Below are 26,279 nucleotides of genomic sequence, written 5' to 3' on the forward strand. Positions count from 1 at the left end.
ATCATATCAATACAAAAAACTAAATAACATCATCGGACTTATAATAGCAGTATGGCCTTGTTACCTGTTGCCTAAACTGTTCTGCTTTGCCAGCATTTCGAGCAAAAATAAGTAGACCGGAAACAAGACGATCAAGCCTATGAATAGCTAGTGAAGAGTGTTAAAGAAGATAAGAAGCACGAAGCATGCCTGGGATAGCTAACAGGAATATTAAGCAAAGTTTGGCAAAACAAAACTAAGCAAGAAAACAAAATATAGGCAAATCAATGAGTAGTCTGAATTTTATATTATCAAACAAATATAGGATACGAAATAATGGAGCAACGCCATGTTCTGCCTGGAGAATCCCAACGATAGTATTTTTACGATATTGACCGCATGGATGAACCTGTAAGAAAATTAATTCAGCATACCATTCTATCAAAAAGAGGAGGCAGCATTTATGTAAAAGGAACAAAGGAAAACGAACCAAAGGTAATAAAACTAGGATTTTGACAAAAAACTTATAAATTAAAGTTAATAACTCGTACAGAACTTAACAGAATGAACATTAAAGACAACAGGCCAATCATAATAGCCCAGCCACAGAAAGTTAAGAGAAGGTTAATGACAATTGTAATGATTATATGATCAGGATCATAGAAAATATAGAACCATAAAAATCCAATCATCGTTCAGATATGAGTACAAAAATCAAGAATTACAAATTTTGAAATGATAAACAGAATAAGCACTACTGAGATTTTGATGCAATGCAGCCTTATTCTAACAGGTCAAATCAGTTCAAAAAAATCCAAGCCGTCATAGGTCAATTACAATATGTCAAATTAGAAAATAATAAATCTGAACAAGGAAGCTTTCTAGACTTTTTAAGCTCATTTTTCATTTATGACCGAATTTCTTTTATTTTTTAATTTGAACTATTTTATAAGGTAATCTTCTTTCGGATAAAGATAGGTTTAAATTTAAATTGTTTGTCATTAATAAGAATTCACATTTTAGATATCTTGGATCTATTGTTTAGAGTGATGGTGAAATAAATGGAGATATTATTGCCAGAATTCAAGTTGGATGCTTGAAATGGAGAAATGCATCAAGCTTGTTGTGTGATAGAAATATTCCCCTCAAACTTAAGAGAAAATTCTATAAGATCGTGGTGAGACCTGCAATGCTTTATGGTGCAAAATATTGGCCATTAAAAGAGAAGCATAATATTAAGTTTAGTGTTGCACAGATGAGAATGCTCAGCTGGATGAGTGGCTTTACTCTTAGAGACAGGATATGAAATAAGCATACATTTGAAAGGTTGAATTAGATCCAGTGGAAGATAAGATTATAGAGAGCCGCCTTAGATGGTTTGGTCACAAAAAACGGCGGCCTTCCGATGACCCGGTTAGGAAAGTCGATGTATTAGAATTGGCTTATGTTAAGAAAGGTAGAGGTAGACCTAAAAGACTTTGTGATAAAATATTAGAAATGACCTTTCTTTAATTGATATAAATTATAATTTGACTCTTAACATGACACACTGTTAAAAAAGGATTTATGTAGTCGACCCCACGTAGTGGGATAAAGGCTTGATGTTGTTGTTGGTATTAGATAGAATTAAATTTGCTTTAAAATATTTGATTTTATCCTTATCACTCAATTTCTATAAAAGGGATCAATGATACATAATAGAACATTATTATTGTTGATGATTGAATGAACAAAAATTACTCATGCCAACCAAGTTGTGTATGCGGAGTTATTTCTCGTTGCCCCTCCATCAATTTTAATATTAGAACTCATCTAATTGCAAACTCATCCATCTAGAGTCGTGAGGTGCACCATACATTTGTTCATCAAATTTTGCACTGCTTTCACTCACACAATATCTCGCAATATTTAATTACAATCTCATAGTCATTTTTCTTCCCATTCGTTAATTGTCACACATGCAAAATGCTCCATCATCTAGGACCCACTATTAGTGATGCTCACAACTCACACTCTTCACACAATCATGCACCTAATCTCTTAGATGCACCATAATAACAATCTCTCCATCCAGCTTCTTCACCCATTATATATATGCAATGCCCACAGTTTTCCTCTTGCGTGATCACCTGTGTGCATTTATTTGCAATTTTCTCTACTTGTATTCACACAACCTGTTGTAGCACACATGCATTTTTTCTTCACACAGCCTATCGCTCACCCGCACACACCTAGCCGATATTCCTTGACAAGCCCTCCCATGGTCATTCCTAATCTCGCATGCCTCTCTGATCATGTAAAAAACCACAACTGTGACCATCCTGATTGGTTGCTTCATTGATAATGTCATCTTTGTCTACATCAACATTTGACTACTTCAGCCACTTTCCACCTACCATTAACCTTTATAGCTATAGAAAGATGTTTTACTTGTACCAAGATCACAACTTTTTAATGTATCACACTACCACAATAAGATATAATCTATGTTGATTTTAGAATAATTGCACATATGTAGCAAATCTTATAATTCTACTTAAACAATTGACTAGTTAATCTCCTTTAAAATTAGCCCAGTCATAATCCAGCAACTTACTAAACGTGGTAAAATTTTGTTAACCTCTATACAAAGAAACAAAAATGGCAAAAATCTGTACGTACCTCGGACTGAAATCCCATGAATTCTGCCGAAAATCGCGCCGATTCGGTGCCGTTTGCGTCGCTTCTCCGCGAATCCTACGATGAAAATTACATTTAATAAATGTTTAATTAAAAAATATCAAAATATCCTTACATTTAACACCATTAATTCCAGTATTGTATATTAGGACTAAAAGGATCTCATTTTAAAGGTTTGGGACCAAATGGATCTATCAAAAGAGTTGGGGACTATTTTGACATCTCACAAAGAGTTGAGGGATCATTTTAATCATTTTCTCTTAATTCATGATTGAACGAATACAAATTCCTTATGGTCAACTGAATATTCTTTAAATCCAAGTAATGGATGCAGAGTTATTTCTCCTTTCCCCTCCAACAGGTTTCATTGTCCATGCAGAAATAATGATGCATATCATACATAAACAAATTGCTTTGTGGAAAGTGTAATGGAATAGCTGCTGATTGAGAACAATATAACATATGAGCACTTTGTTTTTTCAGAAAGAAAATAACAAAGGCTTTATCAACAAAAAACAAATTCAATTGAATGTTTGCAAGCAAAACAGTCCATGCCAGTTACAAAAGATCCAGTTATGAAACAAATTTATCACTCATGATTAAGTATCGTCTGCAAATTATAAATCCTGTTTAAGGGAAAAAATAGAGGTAGAGCCCGCGATAATACATCCTAGTCGAAGTTTTATGTACATGGAATGCATGAGCGTAGCTAAAAAGGGTCCCCATTGATGAATTGTCCCTTATGGCTCTCCAATTGGAAATGCAGATGTTACTCATCCACTAAGGACCCAATCGGCATAATATTGCATCCAATAGAACTGATATAAAATAAGTTCGAAAAAGGAAATTTGATTTTGATGTTACAGAAACTACAAATTCAAATAAATACGTTAACTAATTTACTTACAGGAATAGAAGCAGGCTTACAAACGGTAATGACATCAGGTTCACTATGAAGGATTGAAACATTTCCAGCCAGCACCGGAGGTTCATGCCTACAGTAACAATCTATTTTTAGCATTCTATTTGCTAGATAGTATCTCTTCGCAAGCAAGACAGTCGAAGAAGTCATAATTTCTAGTTGTTATGGAAACTCATTTGAGAATGTTAATTATAAATCAAATTATGCAGCTACTTTAAAAGAAGTCAAAATAATAGACAAAAAATTCAGAGGATATCGAATTAGGGCCAAGGACAAAATCCTGAATTCTCAGAACAAGGAAAATAACAAGAGGATGATATATATATAAGCTTTTTGTCCTCTAGAATCCAATGCATGATGCTTCTGCCAATGCAGGTCTGTGTTAAGTAAGCAAAATGATGAATGGAATCCGTTTTCAGTAGTTCATTTTTCAGAAGGTCTGTCTCTCTTTATATTAATTGTGTTCATGGATATATAAAGCCAAAAAAAATGTGCTGTCCATATAAGAAAATTTATAAATAAAGTTTATGAATACTAAATCATATTTAGGCTTCATTTGAGATGGCTTTCTTACTGCTGCTTAAAGCAGATTTTTAGTAAAAATTAAAAATTTTGTATTGAAAAGCTGTTTTAAAAAGCAGTAAGAAAGTCTTCCCAAACGAAATCTTAGACATATAGGGAATCCATAAGAGAACATACAGTTTAAAATATAAAGGAAATGCATGAGAATTGGTGCAAGATGACTAAAGTAATTTCTATCTAGTAATCTACTTACCGTATGATCATTTTGGGTGCCAATCAGTTATGCAAACAATCCATGTATATTAAAATGCATTTCTCGTACTCATAAAACTTAAGCTATCTAATATATATAGCAGATAGGACCTTACAACTTAAAACAACCCTTTACAACAATATTACTCAAGTCTACCTAATTTGAAATCCAACTTCAAGTTAGCATAAACCCTGTTAAAAATACATTTAAATACACACATCATAAGATAGAAAGCTGAACAGATAATTTTCTCCGAGCCTCATACCAAAAAAATTGAAATAATCGTTAGCCTAATTACAACTATTTTGAATCAGCTTAATGGATTCACCTCCATTCATTCCTTCTGAATACTTAGTTGTTATCTCTACTTTCTGTAAATCATTTTGTATAGCAAAATACATAACTCATTGAAACTGTGTAACATGGAGAAAACTTCTCTCCTGGCAGATCATTGTCCTTAGCAACATAAAATCAATACCTCTATTTAATGAACTAGCTATTAATTGCAACATTGATAAGCTTTAAGGGTAGCAAAGAATGGACGATGTTCAAGTTGATTTGAAACTGAAATGATAGCATCAAGAAATATAACTGGTTAGATAACATCTCACGTCAAACAAATTTCTATATCAAGAAGTACTAGTTTAATCGAACTTGAATGGCACTGTGGCGGGGAAGGCAGAACTAAATGATTTAAAGGAACAATCAAATTTAAGGAACAAGAATATCAAGCTGATAAGAACCATTGCAAGTTAATTTTTGTAATTCTCAAAAGCATATATTCCAAAGAAATTGACCGAAAAATTGCCCATCAAGGAATTATGACACATAAGAATGTAGCACTAGTAGAAATGTGACCGCAAAGAGAACACTTCCTCATGCAAGAGAGCAGGAAACATAAAGAGGAAGAAGGATATCTAATCACTCCTCATTATTCATGATTTGATGGGAGAGTGTGACTTGTACTTAAGAATAGAGAGAGGAAGAGAGCTCTCAATGAAAGGAGGGGGAAGAGACGGGGCCTGCTGGAAGGATAAGTAGACGAGAGAAGACAAGAAAAGAAGGGAGAGGAAACAAGCCAGCAACTAAGAAGAGCGAGAGGAGGTTTGCTTACAAAAGCTTTTATTCTCAATTCAACTTGCTTTATCTTTCAAATTTATTGATGCACCACAAACTTTCAAATAAACCAAATCAGCCAATAAAAGGAAAAGTTGCCATGGGCCAATTAAAAAAATCAAATTAGGCCATAACAGATCCAAATCGGGATTGTTTTCAGGACTTTTTAGGCCCAATCTTTGTTATGGCCGAATTTTGTTAGACCGGTCCAGCCGGTCCACACGGGACAGGCTCAGGCAGACAGAGGTAGAACTCTTCCGCCTCCTTGTATGTGCCAACCGAACCGCAAATCCCACGAAGCGATTTAGGAATGATTTTTGAGGGAGTTAGGAGGGAAATTTGAATGTAGGGATTGTTTAGATATTTCCTTTTGGATTGTATGTGTTAAATAGTTTGTTTTATGAGGGTTAGGGCATCTGGAATTTGGCTGACATTTGAGATCTCTTAGTTTCTTTGGGCTCTAGCGGCGTCTAGAGATTTGGGAGAAAAAGATCATCCTCTCAAATAGAGAATCAATTGTATCTTGGTATTTTTCGTATCCCTTTCATCAAATAATACAAATTATCTCTTGTTTCATGGTTTTGTGTGGATTTTTGTGAAGAATTCTCACTGTTTTCCGAAGATTGATAGGAAATACTTGAGATCTACAAGTGTTTCCTATCAAATTTCTCATATCAATAGGTTTAAATTAAGTATATTCATGTCTATTTTAGAACATCCAATCGGAATTCTTTTTAAATTAAATACACTCATGCTGACAAGAACCATTCTGCATTCAAAAGGGGCCCTAAAGTATATAAATACTCAGAAAGTTAAGTAATATACATGTTAAGTAAATTAAGTACACATATGATTACACCTTTGTCGTAAACCATACATCTATCATTCAAAATAACTAATAGATGCACTATTATAGGTCTCCTTACTCTTAACTTGTATGCACATTTGTCTGCTTGATTTTGAAAGAAAGCAGGACAAGTATGTGATATATCCCGACTTTCTATTGATAGATCACGACCACAAGAAAACTTCATACATTCATTTTGCTACTTTAATGATTTGAGATGGATAACTTTATAAAGGTAGAAGGTTTTGCATTCCTAGGAGCTCTCTTCATGATCAAATTATTTGAGAAATTCTTGCTGGTAGCATGGCCGGTCTAGTTGGTCAAGATATAACCATACATGCACTTCAATGTAGATTTATTAGCTTCCGTTAAGATAGGATACTATAGGAATGTTATTCGGTGTAGTGCAGGCCAGATGATAAAAACAGCTAAATAATGCGCTGGTAAGCACACTTCTCTTCCTGTCCCTTCTACTCCCTATGTTAATATTAGGATTACCTGGGATTGTTCATATTCATGATAGTAGGGTCGTGATAGTAGATAGGGTTTTTTTTTAAAACTACTTATGCAACTAAGGTAGCAAAACTGTTTTTTACAAAAATAATTCGGATATATGAGTTACCCAAGATCATAGTACATGATAGAGGAATCCTTTTTGTTTCTTATTTCTGAAAATTTTAATGAAATTTGCAAAGCTGAATAGATAGCAAAGATAGCTCTGATAAAGATGTTTGTAACTTCAATATAATAACTATTGGTGACCATAAATCCATTAAATTAAAAGCTATAACATTAGCATATTCTGCGAAAACATGCACTGCTAGGAGGAAATTCATGTTCTAGGGAAAAGTATATGACGTGCTATAATTTCTAAAGCCAACTATGATGGGTCATTTTCCAACCTGTGCACAAAGTGGCTTATCTTCTGAGTTGATCGTACAATATATGACACAGAAACTATTTTATCATCCACTTGGATCCTTCCAGATTTGACAGCACTTTCCTACATATATAACAATAAATTCTGAACAAAACAGTAGATATTACAAAAATATAGAAAAAATAGGCACCATACATTACACCAGGAAGCAAAAGATGTTTCTTATACAATTCTGAAGTAAAGAACGCATATACATCCACATTAATCATTATTATTAATAATAGTATCTCAATATGACAAGGTGAAGTATCAGCATATTTAAAGTGTAAATTATGATCCATGTTTTCTTGATTTAAACTAGATTCACAGTTCAACAAAATTGACTTATACCCCAACCTCTCAAAAAGACAAGGCTGCACAGTGGAAACCCACATAGAGTGCTTATTGACGCCAAAGTGCCCTGGCATCCCAAATGACCACCATCTTCCGCTTTCTTATACCATTTGTTTTCAAAAGATTAGCATCTTAGAACACCTCTCCTCAGTAGAGAGGTGCTTGCCAAGTTATTAATGCATTTTTATTCCTATTGATCTAGATGTATTTTATATTCTGAATGATCTTTATATAGCGAAAATTGCAACTATGATTTAAAATTCCAAAATAAGACCTATTTTCGCAATCCAACCACAAAAATTCCTTTCAACAATGTCAAAAGACTTCACGAAAATGTTCAAATGAGAAAAGAACCCTTCTCTATGAAGGAGGCTTCAACAAATGTGGATTTTTGGGGCTCCTATTTTTGCACAGCCGAAAAACTAATGGAGGAACTCAATGCAGGCAACTTCTTGAGTTCTAGCACGATGTTCCGAGAATTTTTTATTAAATTCCCATGAGCTAGAAAGTAATAGAGGATGGTCTAAGCAGTACTGGACACCTGGAGTTTTAAATGAAGTTATCTATTTGCAAGTTCTCAAATTAACAAATAGGCACCTATGTCTTTGTCTGTAAATGGAATAAAAATAGACCTATTAATGGACAGAATAAAAATAGACATCTATGTGTTGGTTTGTAAATTTATCAAGCAAATTGTAACTTGGGACAAAAGATGATGAAATTTTTCCTTCTATATTTTTGAATGATAGATGCTACGTTTTGTTGAAATGTATCATGAAGTATGGGGCACAGCACATTGACTCTTTCAGCTTTTCTTCAACCGCGCATGAATTCAAGATTTTTTTCCAAAAAACTTAGCGCTCGCTACAACTCCTATCCTTCAGTATTACCACCCTCCTGTGTGCTAATTGAAAAACTTCAGATCAACATGGATTTTGTGGAAGGTACCCTAAACAGGCCTCAAACTATGACTTTTATGTTGACACAGCTGAAAGAAAAATGCATGTATGAAAGAGTTCAATCCCAAGTCTTCATGGAATATTGGCAGCACTTGCATGACACCAATGGCATAGTTGGAAGCATTCGTCTCCAACTCAAATTGTCATTGCAGGTTAGGAGGAGCAAGTACTAGCACCTTCGTGATTTTTCTATCAAAAATTGAAAGATGTTCTCCCCATTTTCACCATATTGGAAGGAGCGACCAGTACCTTACGAGTGCTTGCAAGGGGCCAAAAAGTGCTAAGAAGTAGTGGATGAACTTCCACATGTGCTGATGAGAACCCTACACTTAAAAACTGGTGCATGGTTTGGGCTAATTCTGGATTTTCCCTGCCTTCTCTGGATCCGTTTTTAATTCTTCCCCGCCTGCTATGAAGCTAAGGTAAATAACTTTGAGGTTGTCAAACTCGCATTTCTTGAGCTGAATTACAACCTTGGTTTCCTGTTGCTATTCACCAAAAAGTATTCTTGAAAAAAAATTACAAATTACTCTCAATGTTGCTATTCACCAAAAAGTCTTTTTGAAAAAAATTACAAATTTTTCTAAAAAAATGTACAACACTTCATTCATCAGTCTTATGAAGGTTGTTGGCATATTACAAAATTCAGACGGAGTCACTTACCATTCATACAATCTCTACTTCATTTTAAAAATACACTTGAAATTTTCTTCTCTAACTTAGATTTGATGATAGCCAGATTTTAAATCCATTGGGAGAAATACTTGGCCAATTATAGTTTATCGGTCAACTCCTCCATTTATACCAATAAATAGTTATTCCTTATGATAATCATATTAAGGACCTATAGTCAATGCACATTCATCATCCATAATCCCTCTTTAATACAAGACCACTGCTTGAACATATGTGAGATGAATAAGTGGAGGTATGTGATGGGAAACACTTGAAGAACTCAAGTGGAACCAATCAATTTTAAGATTCCAGCTATTTTTCTCCACAAAACCCCAACCAAATCAGGAAAAACAGTAATATTGTTGTGATAATCGAGAAATGGAAGAAAATTATCAAGATACAGTAGATCCTCAATTCAAGAGGAGGATCGATCTCTCCCAACTCTCTAGACGTCGCTAGAGCCTAAAACGCCAAGTACCAACCAAAATTCAGCAAACAAACATCATCCCCAAACCCTAATACAAACTTCTACTTAAAGCAAACATAAAAATAACACAAAATGTCTAAATAGCCCTCATTCTATCTCCCATAGGTAGTGGACCCCACCCCAAGGGGGGCTAGATTTGGAGCCTACAGAACAGCAGGCTTCCACTTGTATTGCTTGAGCCGGCCTCGCCCACGGGTTGAGCCAGCTAGACCGGTCTATGCCTATCAATACCCCGCTCCAAAGAAGCACCTTGTCCTCAAGGTGGAAATATGGGAATTGATGTTGCACCCTCTAGTAAGGCTTCCATGTAGCATCATAATTGGGAAGGTCCCTCCACTTGATCAACCTCAAATGATACATCACTTCTCCAATTTTTTGTAATATCTCAAAAGGCCCAAAATATCTTGGAGCAGCTTCTCGTTCCTCCTGTTAGCAACCATCCTCTGCCTGTAAGGTCAAAGCTTCAAGAACACCCAATCCCCGCTTCAAACTGGATATCATTCCTATGCCCATCCGCCTATGTCTTCATAACCTATTGAGCCCTCAACATATGCCTTTCTAACTTTCCAGCAACCTATCCCTCTCCTCCAAGTATTCTTTTACTGCAGAAACTGGAGTGCTACTATGCCCAAAATGTACCAGGTTAGGCGTAGATCGTCTGTACAACACTTTGAATGAGTTAATCTGGGAAGAGAAATGATATGATGTGTTGTACCGGTACTCTGCCATGCAAGCCACTTGGCCCAAAACCGAGGGGTCTCTAAAGCAAAACATCGTAGATATGTCTCCAAGCTCCTGTTTATCACCCCTGTCTATCAATCTATTTGCGGGTGGTAATCTGCACTCCTCTTCAGAACTGTCCCCTGTAGCCTGAATAACTCCTTACAAAAATGACTGAGGAACACTTTTTCCCTGTCGGATACTAAGGACTCTGATATCTCATGCAGTCTGACAACCTCCCAGTTGAAAGATGATGCCACTGTCATTGTCATATAGGGTGTCGTAGGGGAATGAAATGAGCATACTTGCTCAGTCTATCCAGTACCACTAGAATCACTGTGAACCCTTCCAATCAAGGTAGCCCATTTATGAAATCCATAGAGAGCTCCTCCCACACCCGATCTGGTAGAGCTAGCGGCTTCAATAATCCTTCTGGAGCCATGGTCATATACTTATTCCTCTGACAAACGTCACAACTGGCTACCAACTCCTCCATATTCTTATGCATCCCCTTCTAATACAACTCTGAGGCGAGTCTCATGTATGTCTTTTGCACCACTGAATGACCCCCAACAGCGCTCCCATGGAACTCCTGGAGTAGATGGAGATGTGAAATAATGTTCTCGGCATCACAAATCTTCCCTGGTACAACAACCTTTCCCCCTCTAGAGAATAACCAGTGTGGCTACTCTCATCCTTCAATAAATCTGTCTTGATCCTCCCCAACTCCTCATCCCGTGCACTCTCCTCCTAAATGGTCTCCAATCTAGCATCAGTGGTATCGACACGGCCATCTCCTATAGCTCCCCCATACATCTGTATAAGGCATTTGCCGCCTTGTTCTCTATCTCAGGCATATATTGAATTTAAAAGTCATATCACAATAACTTTGACAGTCATCTCTGGTGCTCCTCTGTCATCATCCTCTTCTCAAACAAGTACTTCATACTCCGTTGATCCATCCTGACAATGAAATGCCGACCCAACAAATAATATCACCACTTCAGGATGGTTAGCACAATCACCATTAACTCCCTCTCGTAGATTGAACTTCAGCCTGGCTCTAGCTGTCAACACCTGGCTAAAGTAAGCTATGGATCAGTGGGGCTGCATAAGTACTGCTCTCAAGCTATACTCTGATGTGTTCATCTCTACTACAAACACATGTTTGAAATTTGGCAGGGCCAAGACCGGTACAGTGCTCATAGCCTTCTTCAATCTCTCAAAAGCAATTGTGGATGCCTCCCCCATAAGAAGTTATCTTTCGTCAGCTATTCTGTCAGTGGCCAGAAGATGGTGTTATAGCCCTTCACGAACCTCCTATAGTATCCTGTCAACCCTAGGAAACCCCTCAGCTCCCTTAGATTCTTTGGTAATGTCCATCTTAGTATTTTTAGTATTACCTCAATCTTAGCTTGATTAGCGATTACACCCTCCTAAGAAATTACATGTCCCAAGTATTCCACACTGGTCTATGCAAAGCAACATTTCTTTAAATTGGCCCTCAGTTGTTGCTCCTATTACACTTCTAAGACTGTCCTCAAGTGCTCCCAGTGTTCCTCCTCTGACCTGCTATACTCCAGGATATTATCAAAGAAAACCAACACAAATATCCTGATATAGGGTCAAAAAATTTTGTTCATGAGGGACTGGAAGGTGGTTGGGGCATTAGTAAGGCCAAAAGACAGCACCAAGAACTCATAATGTCCTCATGCATTCAGAAAGAAGACTTCAACACGTCCTCCCCTTTCATTCGAATATGATGGTATCCTAACTTCAAATATATCTTGGTGAAGATAACTGCCCCACTCAGTTCATCCAATAGCTCATCTATCACTGGGATGGAAAACTTGTCTAGCACAGTTTCCTTATTCAAGGCCCTATAATCCATGCAGAACCTCCAACTCCCATCCTTTTTTTCTTGATCAATAACACTGGACTAGAAAAAGGGCTCACACTAGGCATGATAATCCCTGCCACAACATTTCTCTGATTAATTTCCCAATATCATCTTTATGAAACTGAGGGTAACGATATAGCCTGACACTGATGGGGGACACCCCTTCCCTCAGGGTGATAGCGTGCTCCTGCTCCCTCAGCAATGGCAATCCTTGAAGCGGCTAAAAGGCCTCACTAAAATGAAGAATCAATGGTTGTACTAAAAGAGGCATGTCTCCACCCTCCTCCAATCTAATCCCCTCTAGTCTCTATAGCTACACCAGGAAACATTTCCCCACCTCTTGTACGCTCCTCGTCATGGTTTTAAGAGACACCATGGCTTTGGATAGCCTCGCATCTCCCGTGATCACTACACTTCGCCCCTCTACCACCAACTCCATCGTTAGTGCTCCCTAGTTGACCTTGGTATTCCCCAAGCAACTTCATCCCTAGGATGACATCAGTGCTCCCTAATTCTAATGGGAGAAAATCCTTCGTCACCTGAACCCCCTGTATGCTCAGCACTTCTCCCCTACAGATGCTTCAGCCCATCTCCACCTTCCCTGTACCCATCATCACTCCATAGCACCCTGTCTCCACCAATGTCACCCCCAATTGGTCCACGACCTGATTGGAGATGAAATTGTTGGTAGCCCCACTGTCAATCAACACCACCACCTCCTTGTCTACTATTTCCACCTTCACCTTCATGGTATGAATCAGAGTAAATCCTACCATTGAGTTCAAGAATACCTCTGCCATGTCAAGATGCAGTTAGTCTTCCTCCTCTACCCCTGTCTCACTCCCTCCTTAGTTTCCTCATCATTGCAGACGGTGAGAACCTGAAGAGTTTGGTCCCTACACTTTTGTCCTGGAGTATAATTCTCATTACATTGGAAGCATAATCTCTTCGCCCTCTTCTCGTGCATCTCTCTCTAAGTCAGCCTTTTGAAGTTCCTCCCACTTCCTCCTACAGGCTTCCCCCTTAGGGTCTCACGAAGGTTGCCCGATGTAGGCCCCTTAGGTGCTAAGAGAGTAATAGTCATCCTATACGAGCCACTTGAACCGCTGCCTCTGGCTCCCCTCTCTTTGTAGTTTGTACTTTTGATCTTCCACCAGTTAAGCTAGCTCCATAGCCTCTCTCAAGTCACGAGGTCTCATGACTCTAACTGCTGCCTGGATCTCTGATTTGTGCCCCTTTATGAGATTGTTCCTTCCTCCAGAACAATCTCATATACCCACTCTAGTCGACTCGCCAGGTACTCAAATATCTCACGGTATTTTGCTACCGAGCCTTCCTGTACTAGGGAAAATAACTGCTCATAGAAGTCTCCTCCCCTGCTGGCTTGAAAACGTTCCAATAAGCATTCTTTGAACTCCCCCCAACTCTATATGGGCCTCCTCATGTGTATCCACTGGTACCAAGCCAATGTCTTCCCTTCCAAATATAGGCCAGCTGCTATCAATTTCTTCTCCTCTGTCAATCCATTGACGGCGAAGTATCTCTCTACCTTGTAAATCCACCCATGTGCATCCTTCCCTTCAAAGATGGCATCTTCAATTTTCATATCTTCAGACCTCCCTTATTTCCCCTAATTCCTCTATAATTTTCCCTTCCCCAAGTGGATGGCCCTCCCTAAGTGTCCTTATTCTCCCTTCAACATTCATACCCAAACCCTTCTTCCATTTCACCGCTTCTTTCATCAAAATTAGCACCTCCAGCCATAATCCCCCTTCCTTCTTCCCAATCAGCACCCCTTTGCTCATACCCCACATATACACGCCTTTCCCCAAACCTTCCCCCTATCTCCTCCCGCTGAAAAGGTTCTAAATGGGGTCTTCTCCCTTCTCCTTCTACGATCTCCACATCATTTTCATCCCTAAGAATTTCAGAATTCGTATTTTTCCCCACCGGTGCTCTTGCCTCCGATACCACTGTTTGGTTTTGATGATCTCATATCTTCTTCACCATCTCCTAAATACCAGACAATTTACCTGCCATGGAGGAAATTATATCCTCCATCGTCGCTTTTATTTGACACATCTCCCCCTCAAGTCATTCTTCCAAAGCATCCACATTCTTGGCTGCCATCACTATCCGGATCTTTGTTAGACTCAAAAATTTGGATTTCGACCCCAAAAATAGCAAAAAACCACGGTTCAGAATAAAAATCTGCTGCATGAAACCACCAAAAACAGCCCAAAAAACTGCTATGATGCCAATTTGATAGGAAACACTTGAAGAACTCAAGTGGAACCTATCAATTTTAAAATTCCAGCGATATTTCTACACAAAAAAAACCTAACCAAACCAGGAAAAATAGCAATATTATTGTGATAATCAAAGAGAAACGGAAGGAAAATACCAAGATACTGTAGATCCTCAATTTGAGAGGAGGATCGATCTCTCCCAACTCTCTAGACTCCGCTAGGGCCTAAGACGCCCAGAACCAACCCAATTCAGCAAATAAACATCATCTCCTAACCCTACTACAAACTTCTACTTAAAGCAAACGTAAAAATAACACAAAAGGAAAAAAGCCCTCATTCTATCTCCCTTAGGTAGTGGACCCCACCCCAAGGGGGACGGGATTTGGAGCCTGCAGAACAGCAAGCTTCTTCCTCCAATATTGCTTGAGCCAGCCCAAGGGAAGGGCCGACTAGACCGGTCCCTCCTGGACCGGTCTATGCCTATCAGTATAATTGAAAGTGGATTTATAAGGGGATTCGAAAAAAATATCAAGTGAAGGTATAAGGGGAAATGGAAGTATAAGGAGGCTTTAGGAAATATGAAATATATTATGAATAATATGTTGTATGTTTATGTTCCATGATGTATTTCATTATGATATCATGCCAAGTTAAAGTCATGTTTATGTTATTATTTTTGAAAGATGAGATTAGAGAGTCGCCTTAGATGGTTTGGTCACAGTGGACTTTCGATGACTCAGTTAGGAGAGTAAATGTATTAGATTTGGCTTATGTTAAGAATGATTGAGGTAGACCTAAAAGACTTGGTTAAAAAATATTAGAAATGACCTTTCTTTATTATATTTAAATGAGAATTTGACTCTTAACATGACCCAGAGGAGAAAAATGATTCATGTAGTCGACCCTACGTAGTGGGATAAAGGCTAGATGTTGTTGTTGTAGTCTTTTGGTGATACGAATGTAATAAAATGGTGATGCAAATATTTATGAATTTTTATTGTCTGATGATTTTAGATGACTCATTATTATTAATATTGAAGAAATAAGAACAATTCTTTCAATTAGATCTAGAGCCGTGACACCAAGGAATAAGCGATTGGATGAGTGATCTTCAACTTCAATATGTCGACCAAATCAATTGAAATAAAATTCTTTTGACTTTTAATGTCAATGATAAAAAAAAAAATATAAACAGATTTAACTTGAAAAGCACTTCCTTGACCGCATCTTGCTACTAGACCCAAACTATAAGAACAAACTTTTGTTGCCCCTAGTTTTGGATGACTTCTAGAGTTGTCATTCTATTGCACTAACTGTATCAACAATTGTTCTTATTGTCTAAGCCGATTGATCTTGATGTTTTTGTTGACTTGAGTGTTGTAAGTTTTTTTCATGGATGATCTTTCTTGTTTTTGCATAACAAACAACCATTCCACCACTTGGAAAAGTTGTAACGGAAACTAAGAAAGCTATCAGAGACTGGTTAACTGTTGTATTGGCTGTCTAGCCTTTTTGTTTGATTAATATCACAGCTTTTGCCTTCCAGATGGCTTCTTATGAGCCATCAAGGTGAGTGTGGGTTTTGTTTTTCGTACCCGAGTAAAACAAACCCCTTCTGCATATATCACAATTATTTACTTTGCTTAACCTCCAGCTTTTGACCATAATTCTAGGTGGAGCTTCCAACTCTTGGAGTTGGTATTGCCATAGATTTGGGAATGTCCACAAAAATATCTGTTGTTTTGCTGGTCTTGTTTGTATTTTTATCGTTCTCTCATTTACGGCATCCTCTTCTCTTTTATGATTCTTCAACTAGTCACCAACCCTTGGCCATGGAGTTGGTATGCAAAAAATATATCTTTTATGCTTTCAAGACCTTCAATATTTGTTGTCAATGTACATATCCCAGGTTAATTAGAAATTCAATCGGCCAATTGGCTTGCATTCAGATTTTCTTCCATGTCAACGGCAGGTTGTTTCTTGCCTTCACCATTCTGCCCATTCCCAAAGGAAACGTTGGGTTTCAGTTATTTAGTGATGCGCCATTCCAAGGATTAGGTTAAGTTCATGCAACATGAAAGTGTGGTGGCACATGCATCTACCAACAGTACATAAGAGGAATAATGATGTTCACGATTTGGAACTAGAAATTGTAATCTTTGCACTTCAAATCTAAGGCCATTATCTTTATAATGCCAACTACAACATAATTATGAATCATTTGAGTTTAAATTAATTTTTTACTCAATATTTGATTCATAGGCATTGACGATTGTTAGAATTAATTAAAGATCATAATTTATAGATTATGTATAATCCCAACTAGAAAATATCATAGTTGATGCTCTGGGAATCTAGGTCATAAATTTAATTTCACCACTCGTGTGGTTGGATCCACAAGTTAGCAATTGGTGTTTGAGATGAAGAGATAGAAGTTGGACTCAAAGAGTGAATAGGAATATGTCCTTAGCTCAATTAACTATATCCTCATATTGATTAACACATATTCATTCAGAATAGATTAAAGATGCCTATATAGCTAAGATATGTCAAAAGGATTATGGTTGATAAAATTTGAATTTCAATTGCCAAGCCTAAGAGTAGGAAAGAGGAGGAGAGAAGTGGTAACATCCCCACATTTGTGATTGTGAGCAAATTGATTAACGCCTCTCCACTACATATGTTCATAAACACACGTTGGGGTGTGTGTATTTTAGCATCCCTCTTCTTTTTTGTTTGATTTTTTTCAAGATTTTTCTTTAAGCCAAACTTCACGTAATACTCATTCTTTAATTCTATGGCATTCCTTTGTTTTTCCCTCCAGGCTCCATCCTCTCTTTTCTCTTCCCCTCTTATCTCAAGTTCAACAACAATACAGCTAATGGAGACAAACAAAAACAGAGACAACTTCATCACTTCGCTCCTACAAAGAGAACTAAGTGATTAATATTAGTGGAAATTCTTACGACAGGTTAGTTAAACATGTTGTGAAGAAAACGTATATTCACATAGTTATCCTTTCTAACCAGTCACTCAACAAGAATGTTAAGGAAAATACATTATTCAATATGCTATTTGATTAAAGGTTAAGGAATATTTCTCTCGACAAGACCAGACAACCATGTAACTATGCCACACTGTACTATATTAACATGTCCAAGTTCCAATTTTTTTGGGGTAGATGCATTGCCACCTCTTCTCTGTTCACAAATTGAAGTCCTTTCGAATTTAAGGAACATGGCATGTAATCAAATGTGAAATTATACTACAAGCCCTCCCACATAAAAGGAGAAAATAAGAAAAAAGAGACATACATAATACTCATAAGGTCTTCCTCTGAACTCCTCCGTAAAAAGATCAACAATCGTCTTCCCCGCCCATCTATTCTTAACCTAGAAATCATAGATATGAGATAAACGATACTAATCTACACCCAAAATTCTGCAAATACATTGAATGAAAGGTCCGGTAATAAAAGCCCAAATGGGGTAACATTACGTGGGAGATGAACTCGAAGTAATAAGGACGAACATAACGCTTGCCTGCGGGGTAAATTCCACCATATTTCAGAAGGCGCTGTGAATTATTGAACTCATAATTAGGAAGTTATAATATCTTTACCCTTGAAGAATATGTAATCTTCCGGCTCTGGCGGGTTCGCCGGCGTTTGCCATACGATCGCTGCCATCAGGGCTCGTCCTCCTGTTGATGGAAAGATAATGGGCTGATGCTACACAAATCAATTCTGTAATCAAAGAAGTAAACTGATGAAGATGGATGAGAGAGAATTCTTATAAGGTTCCTTTGCATCTCCATTAATTTTTTTTTTAGTCTAATTCAAAAGAATAAATTAATAAATTATAATGTAATTTTAGTAATATAGTAAATTAAAAAAAAAAATTGAATATTAAGATAAGAGTTTGCTTGAATCGATAAGTGCATAAGATCAAATCATAATTAAATAGGATTTATTAATGCTAATATTAACATGGAAGTCATACCATTAGTTAAATTAATTTTTGATATTTTTTAATTATATAAAGCATGGACATTAAAAATTTAATGGTCTTCAATGTACAATAAACTTCTTAATGGATAAAAAATATTAAAAAGTGGATTTCTTAATGAAATTAAACTATTTAAATATGTAACGTGTTAAGATCAAAATAATCATTACAAAAGAAAAACTTATGTCTTGTTTGGAATAGTTTTTTTATTGCTTTCAAAAGCAATTTTTTAATTAAAAATTTTTAAAAAGAAATTTTCATACTAGAAAGCTGCTTTATGAAGGAGTAAAAAAGTTATCTCAAATAAAATATAAGTTATCATTGTCCAAAATATAATAACTAAGTATTTGTAATGCTCAATATTGTGACAATAGATTTATATACATCAAAGGCGTTTTCAACTTGATTATTAATTTTAGATATAATAAGGAGAGTATGAATCATAGTGTACGAATGTTGAAGTCCATATTGGTGCTTTGACTAATCACACATACTTAAATGATTAATAAACTCATGTATAATAGGATATGATATTTGATTTCACTTGCTCATAATTTGAGACAACCTTTGTTGAACAACCTATTAAGGAGCCTCCTAATAATGAAGGCTAATAATTTATGTTGTGTGTAGTTCAACAACTATTCTAGCAAGGTTGAACCAATCACTTAGAATCAAATATTGTATATATAATGCTAAAACTTAAAATAGATTGTAATATCACTCAAGAATATTCTAATTGCTTATTGAGATGTTATAGGAAATCAATCTAATTGATAATCTTATTCCAAATGATTACTATAGGAAAAAAAATGGTGTGTAAATTGGATTTTTAACTAAACAAAAGAGAGATTTTTGAAACCATGTTGTATTAGAAGAATAACATAATTGAGAATGAATGTAAACATTATAGATCACTTAGATGTAAGCCATAAATCAAAATATGGCATACACCAAAGAATATTTCATTTAAGAGATTATTTCTTTTATTATTTATCATGTGATTAAAAATATTATGTGCATTTATGAGTTTCATTTGACAACATCATTAAAAAAAATGTAAGAATAAGGAGGATATCAATATGTGTGGAATCTAATTATGTTGATCAATCAGATTGTACTATTGCCTTAGACCTCAGTTCAATTTGTCATGCTCATTGGGCGGTGCCGGGGGTTTACGGGGCTTGGGTTCGAGTAAAACTGAAAATTATTTTTTTGTATAACGCCCCGGTGCTATGTTCCCGAGCATCTCGATGTTGCAAATTTTGTTGGGAAAAACTACAGAGAGCATAGCGTTGTAGCACTTTTATTTTGGTGCTGCATGATTGAGGGTTTAAGCGTTGCAACATCATGTTGAAAGAGGTTTGAGCACTGCAGCACTCTAAATTGGCATTACAATGCTGAGAAGCAGACTAAACAGTCTTCTTTCTCATTTTTTGAAGGGTTGCATCCCTTGGTGAATTAACTTAACTTTTTCTTCTATTTTGAGTGTGAGAATGATGTAAGAGAGAAGAGAAGCAAGGAGAGAGAGCAAGATATAAGAGAGATTTGTATTTATTTTTCTTAATTTTCATAGTGAATTTCTTGGTGTGATGTACGTGACTCCATGGTTTTTTCACTATTTAGGGTTTTTTCACATTAAATCCTGGTGTCCTTTTTTTTACTACATTTCTATTTTCTTTTTTGTTTCATTGTGGTGTTTTACTTCCTTCCCCAACAACTGGTATCAAAGAGAGGTTCTTTAGTTCCAGTGGGAGTAATGGCTGACAAAGCAAGATACAAGATTGAGAAATTCAATGGTTCAAACTTTGCATTTTTGAGGATACAAATTGAAGATTTATTGTATCAAAAGAAGTAGTATTTATTGATGGAATGAATCACCAAGAATTAGGACTCTGTGACTATGGAGGAGTGTGAGATTTTTGATCGAGCTACACTATGTTTGATTCAACTTCAACTTTTCTCATCTATTTGCATTTAACATTGTAAATGATAATATTGTAGTTGATCTCATGGTCACACTAACTAAGATTTATGAGAAGCCATAGACCTCAAACAAAGTGTTCTTGATGAAAAAGTTATCCAATATAAAGATAGTTGGCAACACTACAATGGCTGAGTATCTGAATAATCTGAACACTATGATTAGTTAGTTGTGTTCAGTTGGCATCAAGTTTGACAAAGAGGTGAGAGCGTTGTTATTGTTATCTTTATTGCTACAAAGTTGGGATGAGCTTGTTACTATTGTGAGTAACTCTTCAGGAAGTTCAAAGCTGAACTAAAAGGATATTGTGGGATTAGTGCTTAATGAAGAGGTTCACATGAAGGCTAACAATAACTCTTCAAATTCTCCTCTAAATGTTGAAGCAATAGAAAAGGTTTAGAGAGAAATCCTAGTTAAGATAGATTTAAATCAAGGAGAGGAAGTTCTACTTCAGGTAGAGGGAAAATTGTGTGCTAGAACTATGGAAAGAAAGATTGCTTAAAGAAGAACTGTATAGTTCCAAAGAAGACTAATGGTTGAGTTCAAGACAAAAATCACTCTGCAAATGTATCTGTAGAAAAGTATCAGTCATATTCTCTAATTTTATTTCTATACAACTATAAATCTTGTATTATAGATTCAAATGCTTCTTTTCAAGTAAGTCATAATAAGGAGACTTTTAAGAATTATACTCAATGTGATTTTGGTAAAGTGTATCTAGGAGGCAACAAGCGGCTCTGGCGGGTTCGCCGGCGTTTGCCATACTATCGCTTCCATCAGGGCTCGTCCTCCCTTTGATGGAAAAATAATGGACTGATGCTACACAAATCAATTCTGTAATCAAAGAAGTAAACTGATGAAGATGGATGAGAGAGAATTCTTATAAGGTTCCTTTGCATCTCCATTAATTTTTTTTTTAGTCTAATTCAAAAGAATAAATTAATAAATTATAATGTAATTTTAATAATATAGTAAATTAAAAAAAATACATTTAAATATTAAGATAAGTGTTTGCATGAATCGATTTAAGTGCATAAGACCCAATCTTAATTAAATAGGATTTATTAATGCTAATATTAACATGGAAGTCATTTGATATTTTTTAATTATAGAGCATGAACATTAAAAATGTAATGGTCTTCAATGTATAATAGACTTCTTAATGGATAAAAACTATTAAAAAGTGAATTTCTTAATGAAATTAAGCAATTTAATTATGTAATGTGTTAAGATCAAATATTCACTACAAAAGAGAAATTTATGCTTTGTTTTGGATAGCTTTTTTATTACTTTCGAAAGTAATTTTTAAATTAAAAAAAAAATATAAATAGAAATTTTTATAATAGAAAGCTACTTTAGGAAGCAGTAAAAAAAGTTGTCCCAAATGAAGAGTTCAGTTTCTGTAAGTCAGCTTGCAAACTCAGGTCATGTGGCATCACTCACAAGAGATTCATGGAAGGTAACAAAAGAAACTGTGGTTATAGTTTGTGGTAGTATTGTAAGCACCTTATATGTTATTAACAAAATATTATATTATATTAGAGTAGCTGATTCAGATGCTGATGAAGGTCTTTGGCATTGAAGGCTTGTCCATATGAGTAAGAAAGATATGCATTCACTTCTTACTAGAGGAAGGTTTTCTGATTTAAATTTATAAATTTAGATTTTTGTGAAAACTGAATATATAGCAAGCAACATAGGGTTAGTTTTTCATATACTAGTTTAAAGGTTAAATCAAAAAAAGTTGGAGTTAGTGCATACTGATGTATGGGGTCCTGCTCCAGTTACTTTTATAAGAGGATATTTATATTTTTTATTTTTATTAATTGTTACAACAAAAATGAACAGGTGTACTTCTTAAAACACAAGTCATATGTGTTTGATATTTTTAAAAAGTGGAAGGACATTGTTGAGCTTGAGACAGGTTTGAATCTCAAGTATCTCAAATCAGGTAATGGTGGTGATTATCGTAATAAGGAGTTCAAGGAGTATTATGTTTTGAATGAGATCAAGCATGAGTTCACTATTCTAAGAACATCACAGCAAAATGGTGTTGTATAGCACATGAATAGAATTATCACTAAGCATGCTAGGAGCATGAGGTTGCATACAAGTCTACCCAAGTAGTTCTGGGCAGAGGCAATGAATATTATAGTTTATTTGATCAAGTAAGGTCCTTCAGTCCCTCTGAATGAGGGGTTATCTCAGGAAGCCTAGAGTGGAAAGGAGGTAAATTTATCTCACCTCAACTTTTTTAGTTGTCCATCCTATGTTTATATTGACGTAGGATATAGGAGTAAGCTTAATCCAAAATCTATCAATTGTGCATTTATTGGATATGAATTAGATAATTTGGTTATAAATTTTGGGATTATCAAAATAAAAATTTTATCAAGAGCATGGATGTCAAATTTAATGAAAATAAAATATACAAGACTAGAAATGGGACTCATGAAGATTCTTTCAAATATGTTGAAATAGTGGATGATAATGATCAAGAAGGCAAAGCTAATGAAGCATAGAGAGTACCTCATACATGTTCTACTGAAATTAGGAGATCCACCAGAATCTCAAGACTAGTATAAAGGTATTCTCCTTCCTTATACTATTTATTACTAACAGATAGTGGTGAACCATAGTGTTATGATGAGTCCTTTCAAGTTCATGATCCAAAGAAATGGGAGTAAGTTATGGATAATGAAATGCATTCACTTGAATTGAATCAGATTTGGGAGTTGACAAAGCTACCAAGTGGCAAGAGAGCACTGCAAAACAAGTGGGCTTATAAGCTAAAAAAAGAGCATGATGGTAGCAAGCTATATAAGGCCATATTTGTAGTTAAAAGTTTTTAGTAGAAGAAAGGAATGTACTTTACTAAAATTTTCACTCAATCAGAGTTGTACCAAGCATGGTATTAGTGGAGGATTTACATCTTGAGAATATGGATGTAAAGATAGCATTTCCTCATGATGACCTTGATGAATAGTTGTACATGGTGCAAACTCAGGGATATGTGGTCACATGTAATAAAGATATGGTATGTAGTCTCAAGAGGAGCTTATGCGAGCTGAGGATGGCACCAAGATGGCGGTGCATGAGATTTGATAGGTTTATATCAGATAATAGGTACATATAGTGCTAGGAAGATCAATGTTATTTTTTAAATATTTTAATAATTGTTATATTATTCTATTTTTGTATATAGATAATATGTTGGTAGCAGGGTCAGATATATAGAAGATAAGATATCTAAAGGAATGATTATTATAGGATTTTGAAATTAAAGATCTGGGTCTAGTAAAGAAAAAATTCTCATTATGAGAATCAACAAGGATAGAAATACAGGTATATCGAAGTTGTCTCAGGTTGACTATACTGAAAAGGTGCTTTGAGATTTAACATGAGAGAGGCAAAGTCAGGTTGCACCCCCTTGAATAGTCACTTTTAATTATCCAATGATTAATTGCCTAAATCTGAAGAAGAGGGAGAATAGATGAAGAGGAATCTGTATGCTTTAACAGTTGGAAGTTTATGTATGTTATGATCTGCATGAGATCTAATATAACATATGTAGTGAGAGTAGTTAGCCTATTTATGATTAACCTGGGAAAACTTCATTGGGAGGTGGTGAAGTGGATTCTTAGGTACTTAAGAGGATTAGTTGATAAAGCTCTTTTCTTTAGAGGTACAAAAATGTATCTACATGGATATGTAGATTATGATCATGTTTGAGATCTTAAAGCTAGGAGGAGCACAACAGGCAATATCGAAAGACTATAGTAAGTTGGGTTTCCAAGTTATAAAAGATTGTTGTGCTCTCAACAATAAAATATGAGTACATTACTATCATTGAGACTAATAAGGATATATGGTTTCAAAATTTTTTGACAAAACTTTGCAAGGTGCAAAGAAATGAGAATTTGCATAATAATAGCATGAGTGTTATTTATTTAGTCAAGAATGTTGTATTCCATGCCATATTGAAACGCATCCATCTTCGTTATCATTTCATTAGGTTGCTTATAGAAGATGGTTAGTTATCTTAGGAGAAGTGAAAGTTTGTTAGGGTTATTAAGCCCTTATGAATTAGCTCGATACTAACCACGATAGGGTGAATTGGCATTTTAAAATTTTAACATAAACAACATGGAGAATCTTTTTTGAGATTTTTGATATTTTAAAACAAATTACTTTTATCCCAAGGTGGAAGCATAATAATTTCACAGAAATAGAATTATGATATTTCAACCACACAAATAATCAAGAGTAAATAATATAGAAATTAAGTGCAATAATAAAAATAGAATGAATACACCAAATTTTTATAGTGGTTCAATCAACCTGACCTATATCTACTCCTTGGAGCGTCCCCTTTAGGTATTACACTAAAATTATAGTCTCTCATTTTGCTCCCACAATAAGGCAGAGAAGCCCTTACAAAATCTTTTTATCGACTCCGATGAAGCAGGAACCTAAACTCTTGTTGCTTTCTCCTGAAGCAGAAAAAGAACCCCAACTTCTTTTTCTTCCTCCTGAAGTAGGTAGAGAACCTTGATCTAGTACGTATGAAGACCTCCCTAGAGCCACCAAGGAGCCAAGGACGACGATTAGAGAAGACAACTTGAATCTTTACTTGGAGCAACCTTTATGAACACCTCACAAACTTCCCCTCACAAGATTCTTTCTCTTTTTCCCAAGCTCTCCTTCTCATTCTCTAAGCTCTCTCAGGTCAGGATAATAGCAAAAGATTATATCATTAGCAATTTAGAGAGCTTAAATAGAAGGCCTTCACTACTGGAAAACACTCGATTACCGTCGGATTTTCTGGCGGAATTTTTTGCGCCGGTACGAATGGCGCAGGTAACGGCGGAATGTTCCTAAATCTTGCGACGGAAAACTTACGACGCATTTGCCAGCGACTAATACGACGGAAATCTTCCGGCGTCCCATTCACCGGCAAATGCGTCGGTAAAACGAGCTCTGAACCAATTCCGTCGCACGTTGCGGCGGAAACATACCGGCGAACATTACCAACGGAACTTCCGCCGGCTTATTTAAACTCAACGACTTATTTCCGTTGCACGTTACGGCGGATCTTATTTCCGGCATTTACTCCGCCGGTGAAAGCTTTATTTTTCGACACCGAGCCCCTCTGGCCGCTCATTCGTTTCCTTCCCTTCTCTCACCTCGCGTATTTCGCCCGTCGCCATCCGTCGCTCGCTGTGGACTGACGTCGCCGACGGAAAATAATTGTACAAGACGATTAGTTCAAAATCAGACATTATTGTCCAGCAGATAGTTCGAGATATCCAGGAGATAAATCAGGATGATGTAGAAATATAATTAATCATCCATGATAATGTTGATATCGTCCTATACAATTAGTTCAAAGTTAGACTTTATCTTCCACAAGATAGTTCGGAACGTCTAAGAGATTTAGGAGAAAACTAAGGGTTTTCTTACAGTTGTCCAGTACGATTCAACAATTCTCTTGAACAATATGATTGATCAATCTTACCTTAATTACTCTTTTAATCATCTGATCAACTTAGATATGATTGGTATGAATCATCTAGGATGATCAGGATCTTCCTGTATAATTAGTGCAAATTTAAGAGTTTTAAAATTTTGCCTAAATGAGTTTGGCGACTGGTTTTTATGATTTAGGCATATCATCCAGGATGATGGGAGTATTGTCTAGGATGATTTG

The 26,279-nt window shown here is 36.0% G+C and overlaps 1 protein-coding gene across 1 annotated transcript; it reads right to left on the minus strand.

The window, feature by feature from the left end:
• Positions 1 to 4: 4 nt before the first annotated feature.
• Positions 5 to 18,341, minus strand: LOC110097107 (RNA pseudouridine synthase 7-like). Its single transcript, XM_020823347.2, has 7 exons — positions 18,203 to 18,341; positions 18,080 to 18,123; positions 17,896 to 17,973; positions 7,221 to 7,321; positions 3,566 to 3,653; positions 310 to 388; positions 5 to 147 (listed from the first exon to the last, which is right to left on the minus strand). The coding sequence occupies exons 1-7, from the start codon at positions 18,267 to 18,269 to the stop codon at positions 20 to 22; spliced, it is 585 nt and encodes a 194-aa protein (XP_020679006.1). The 5' UTR covers positions 18,270 to 18,341; the 3' UTR covers positions 5 to 19.
• Between the last annotated feature and the right edge of the window lie 7,938 nt (positions 18,342 to 26,279).

This window comes from Dendrobium catenatum, unplaced genomic scaffold (assembly GCF_001605985.2).
Source record: "Dendrobium catenatum unplaced genomic scaffold, ASM160598v2 fragScaff_scaffold_654, whole genome shotgun sequence".
In the NCBI taxonomy this organism is placed as follows: Eukaryota; Viridiplantae; Streptophyta; class Magnoliopsida; order Asparagales; family Orchidaceae; genus Dendrobium; species Dendrobium catenatum.

Coding starts and splice junctions, on each gene's coding strand:
- LOC110097107 (XM_020823347.2), bottom strand. CDS start 18,269: ATGGCAGCGATCGTATGGCAAACGCCGGCGAACCCGCCAGAGCCGGAA. Junction 18,124..18,202: donor AGATTACATATTCTTCAAGG/GTAAAGATATTA, acceptor TTTACCCCGCAG/GCAAGCGTTATGTTCGTCCT. Junction 148..309: donor TGGCGTTGCTCCATTATTTC/GTATCCTATATT, acceptor ACTCTTCACTAG/CTATTCATAGGCTTGATCGT.